This window comes from Epinephelus moara, chromosome 21 (assembly GCF_006386435.1).
Source record: "Epinephelus moara isolate mb chromosome 21, YSFRI_EMoa_1.0, whole genome shotgun sequence".
In the NCBI taxonomy this organism is placed as follows: Eukaryota; Metazoa; Chordata; class Actinopteri; order Perciformes; family Serranidae; genus Epinephelus; species Epinephelus moara.
In genome coordinates, this window is record NC_065526.1 from 10,817,528 (window position 1) to 10,822,588 (window position 5,061).

Genomic DNA, 5,061 nt, shown 5'->3' on the forward strand with positions numbered 1-5,061 from the left:
AATATATCAACTAGAACAATGGGGCTGCAACTGATGAAGAATGGAGTACACATGGTGTCTGTGTGGAACCATGTGGCTGGACACCGCCATGAGACAGTAACCAATGGCATGACTCTACAGCTTGAAGTGGGAGACCAGGTGTACATGAGACTCTGGGGAAACACCTGGATTTTTGACAATTATAATAACCACAGCACCTTCATTGGTCATTTGTTGTTCCCTCTGTGAAAGATATAAAGTTCAAAGTAGGCCTTAAGGAGAGGTCAGCCACATGACTCAGACCATGGCTGTGTTAATACAGGTGGTGGTAATGTTACAATATGAAATGGAGAGACAAATCAAATAATCAATAACATGGGATGGATAATATTGAGGGGGACAGTTACTCATTTTTGTGTGTGTTTAAAGCTTCATTGATCAGTTTTAGGTCTCTAATAGGCAGCAGCCACTCTGTCATCTTCTCTGTTAGCTGTTTGCTGCCGGGCAGATAGTGTGGAGTGGGTTTATCTTTATTGCTGGAAGTGTTAATGATCGTTGCTCAGAAAACTTTAAATAATGTAACAATGACAAAATAATGCATGTTAAGAGGAATCCCTGTCATAATTATGCTCCTTGAAAACTGTATATTCATTGATATGTTTGCCTTTGTAATGTGTTTTAATAATAAAGCTACTCTGGCTCCAGCCTGACAAAATGCTGCTTTCATTAAAAACATGAAAACTGCAATTTTATTTTCATTTCATATGAGCTAAAATCATGACACAATTGTGATTCAAAAGCAAAAACCACAGTTTGCATTTTAACTGATTTACTCTTGAGCTTTGACAAAAAAGAAAAAGGGAAAAAAGCTAGTTTGGCACAATGTCTGAAATAATCTGAAATAATATGGTTAGAATTCAGTTCAATTCAATTTTATTTATAAAGCCCAATATTAAATATTAATATAAACCGAAAAATTAACTCATTGTTTTAAGTGTTACAGCTGTATGTGTTCTGTGCTGCTGTCCCTTTTCCCTCCATTGTACATCTGCTCAGGTGTACTGCATTACTTAACGACGTCCTGGTATGGAGGAGGTGCTTAAGAGCTCCTGTGCCAGCAGCAGAGGAGAGAGGCCTCTGGTCCTGCTGCTGTTAATAAATCCCATGGATCTAAGTCTTTTAAGGTGTCTTACATGGTTATTTTTGGTCAGTGGTGGCGTTCTGTTCGTCCCATAGGGCCACCAAAGGGTGGGGCCTAACAATGCTCATATTCTTTTTTAGTGGGACTGACTCAAAGTCGCCCAGTGCGACAGTGTGTTGTATAGTACCAAGAGAACTGGACCCAAAAGCTTGACTCGCACAGCTGTTCAGTTTAAAGTGGATTTATTTCAATAAGGCAAGAAGAGGTGTCTTGGGTTGATCCAGGGCACTCGGGGAAACAGGGCGGAGCAGAGCTGGAAACAGTTTGGCAGGCAAACAGGTGACCAGTGAGTGTGAATCTGAGGCACAGAAAAACACAGTTCAAGCAAAAAGTTTGTTAGCATCGCAAGGTAGACTGAACGATCTGGCAGAGACTGGACCGCAGAGCCTGGGTATTTGTACTGCTGGGGTTGATTAGTGGATGGCTTTCAGGTGAGCAGGCAGATTGGCAGCAGGACTGATGAGAGCCACACACAGACAGAGAGAGAGGCAAACAGGGAACCACAAGAAACAAAGAGGAGGGGGAAAACAGCTGACACATGAGGAATGAAGGACAGGCACAGACTATGCCCTATTGCATAGAGCAATAAATGACATCAGGCTTTGGCTGCAGAGACATTAGATATGAGTAGGATTAATTAATTTTTGATGTACATCAATCAGCCAAAACATTAAAACCACCTACAGGTGAAGTGAATAATATTAATAATTTTATTACAATGCAATGTTCTGCTGGGAAAACTTAGATCCTGGCATTCATGTGGTTGTCATCTGACGCACTCCACCCACCCAAACACTGTGTCAGACCAAGTGCACCCATCATGGCAGCAGCACTCCTCAATGGCAGTGGTTCCCCAGCAGGACAACGCGTCGTGCCACACCACAAAAACTGCTCAGGAATGACCCGAGGAACGTGACAAGACTCAAGACTTGGACCTTGGGTTCATCCCAATATCCCTCCTCGAGTCCTCTATCCTCAATCACTTGACCCAGAAATCAGTTGAGACTCGCCATCTTGTAGGACGTCTCAATTTGTCAAATTCGCTCTGAGGAGTCAAGGAGTCAGTAGCCCCTTTTACACTGCCAGATTTTCGGCGAATGTTGGGCCGTTTTAACGGCAAGTTGCAAGCGTTTAGACACACAGAGCCGGATTGGCGAGTCGATCCGAGGTGCCCAATTTTCCACCTTATAGGGTAGTCATATTGACAGAACCTTTTTGGTTTAAAAAGAACAAGGCGGCCTTCCGCCACGGGAGGAGCTGTTGATGACTTGTGGGAGGAGCTGTTGATGACGCCGCACATGCGACCCACTGGCAGTGGATAAACAGGAAACAGCTGATGGCAGGAATGAGCAGCTAGTACTGATAGCAAGAGGGAAACGCAAACCTGACAGACACTGTAAAGATGAGCAACTGGGGAGACCGGGGTACTGGCATGTCCCTTGATCAGATTGGAATCTGGAAAATCTGGAGGCTAGGTCGACGCCTTGAGCTCTTTGTCACATTCCTCGGGCCATTGCTGAGCAGTTTTTATGGTGTGGCATGGTGCATTGTCCTGCTGGGGGGGCCACTGCCACTGGGGAGTGCCGTGGCCATGAGGCGGGGCACTTGGTCTATAACAATGTTTCGGTGGGTGGTGCATGTCAAGTGCCATCCACAACAATGACAGGAGCCAAAGTTTCTTTGCAGAACATTGCACTGTAACAAGATGATCAATATTATTCACTTCACATGTCAGTGACTTAAATGTTGTGGCTGACTGGAGTAAGTCTCTTCATGAGAATATCTGATCATAACAAAAATATACCATATCCAGCCTGTCTTATCTTTTAAGTGAACAAAAAAATAAGATTGTAAATACAAAGCTATGGTTTTGTTGAACAAGGGTGAAAAAAAAATTTTGTTTGTTCTGGTCCATCAGAGCAGAAGAAAACGCCCTTTGCTCTTCTGACTTTATATATGAAGCATTGTGAGGAGAGCTGATCAAAACAGACAGAAGTGAAAGATGAAGACCTCCGTGGCTGTGTTGACTTTATTCCTCCTCTACCTTAGAGCTGCTGAGGTGCAGCAGCTGGATCACCAGACCGGACAGGGCAACACCTCGAAGATTTCCACCATCGAGGCAGCTTGTCTGTGTGCTGGTGACGTAACAGGGAGCCAGGCAAACTATTGCCAACTTGTTCTCATGTTAAGAGAGCTGGAGGCCAAACTGAAAAACACTGAGAAACACTTAGAGGATCTGAGGGGAGAGGTCCAAGGTGAGAACATACAGTAACTACACAATACGTTTTAATTATGTCTTGGAGCAGGTATCATTGACATTGTTTTCAGTTTGGCTCAGGTTTAGTTATCTTTAAAAGCACATGTGAGAAGGATGCTTTCAGGGCAGCTTTCTGTCAGAAATCTTTTCATTTTAACCCAAANTTTTAATTATGTCTTGGAGCAGGTATCATTGACATTGTTTTCAGTTTGGCTCAGGTTTAGTTATCTTTAAAAGCACATGTGAGAAGGATGCTTTCAGGGCAGCTTTCTGTCAGAAATCTTTTCATTTTAACCCAAACTATGATCTTTCCTAAACCTAACCATGAAAGGTAAACTTCTCTCAACAACTCCTCATTTTCATGTAGCCTCTCAAGGTAAGCGGGTGGCATTTGGAGCAACTATCAGCAATGCTGGAAACATCGGACCTTTTAACACTGACATCACCCTGACCTACAAAAATGTGTACTCAAACACAGGCTCATACAACCCTGCAACAGGTAAACTCACCATAACCAAATACTATCTTTGACTCTGGATACAATGTAAAGCAAAACATATGTAACTCTCTGTCAATCATCCTCAGGTATTTTCACTGCTCCAGTCAGAGGAATCTATTACTTCAGCTTCTCTGGCCATAACATATCATCTAAAGCAATGGGGCTGCAACTGATGAAGAATGGAGTACACACGGTTACTGTGGTCAACCACCCGGCTGGAAACCGCCACGAGACAGCAACCAATGGCATGACTCTACAGCTTGAAGTGGGAGACCAGGTGTACGTGAAACTCAGCCAAAACACCTGGATTTTTGATAATGAAAATAACCACAGCAGCTTCATTGGTTATTTGTTGTTCCCTCTGTAAGTGAAAGGGGAATGTAGTGCTTGCTCTATAAACTGATGAGTATATCCAACATACTCATTTTATCTCTCGTGTAGTTGCCAGCAATTCCAGAGAAAAGTATCTGGAACTTTAGTAGCTAGACGCTTGACTGTGTTTGCAAGACACTCCGTAATTTTGTCTGTTAGCTGGTTGGTGCTGGGCAGATGATGTAGAGCGGGATTTTAGAGCTTCATTGTTAGGAAGTGGTTGCCTTTAAGTGTTTAAGACAGCTGCTTGGGAAATTTGAATCATGAATTGCTTTTGTTTATTGTTTATTGATATCATGTTTGCAGCTATCAAGTGTGTTTATGAATAAAGCTACTCTGACTCCAGCCTGAAAAAATCATCATTTAAAAACTGCAGACTGCCATTTCCTTTTCATTTAATATGAGCTAAAATCATGACATAATTGTAATATAATCAGTTTGCTTAACATATTAGCTTTATAAATGTATGTCCGATTCACACTCAATGTAAATGTAAATGTAGTCATAGTGGTTTGCAGTAGGGATGTCCTAGTCTCGCCACCAGACAATCAGAGATCTCCGCCTTCTGATAGTCTGGGGACACTACTTTCTAAAGTGTGTTTAACACACCGGCGAAAACGGCCGGCAACAAAACAACGCCTCTTGCATTTTTGAAAAGGACACGCCTTCTCGGAAATGTGCGCTCCCCCTTTTCTCGTCCGCAAGGAAACAAACACACAGAGAGCTTGAAAATGGATGCCGAGAGATTTAACT

At 42.8% G+C, this 5,061-nt stretch overlaps 1 protein-coding gene across 1 annotated transcript; it reads left to right on the top strand.

Annotated features, from left to right (window-relative positions):
* Positions 1 to 3,156: 3,156 nt before the first annotated feature.
* On the top strand, positions 3,157 to 4,643 carry LOC126382905 (complement C1q-like protein 2). The gene is made up of 3 exons (XM_050033160.1): positions 3,157 to 3,435; positions 3,805 to 3,936; positions 4,023 to 4,643. The coding sequence occupies exons 1-3, from the start codon at positions 3,183 to 3,185 to the stop codon at positions 4,301 to 4,303; spliced, it is 666 nt and encodes a 221-aa protein (XP_049889117.1). The 5' UTR covers positions 3,157 to 3,182; the 3' UTR covers positions 4,304 to 4,643.
* The last annotated feature ends 418 nt before the right edge of the window (positions 4,644 to 5,061 follow it).

Coding starts and splice junctions, on each gene's coding strand:
- LOC126382905 (XM_050033160.1), top strand. CDS start 3,183: ATGAAGACCTCCGTGGCTGTGTTGACTTTATTCCTCCTCTACCTTAGA. Junction 3,436..3,804: donor TCTGAGGGGAGAGGTCCAAG/GTGAGAACATAC, acceptor ATTTTCATGTAG/CCTCTCAAGGTAAGCGGGTG. Junction 3,937..4,022: donor CTCATACAACCCTGCAACAG/GTAAACTCACCA, acceptor AATCATCCTCAG/GTATTTTCACTGCTCCAGTC.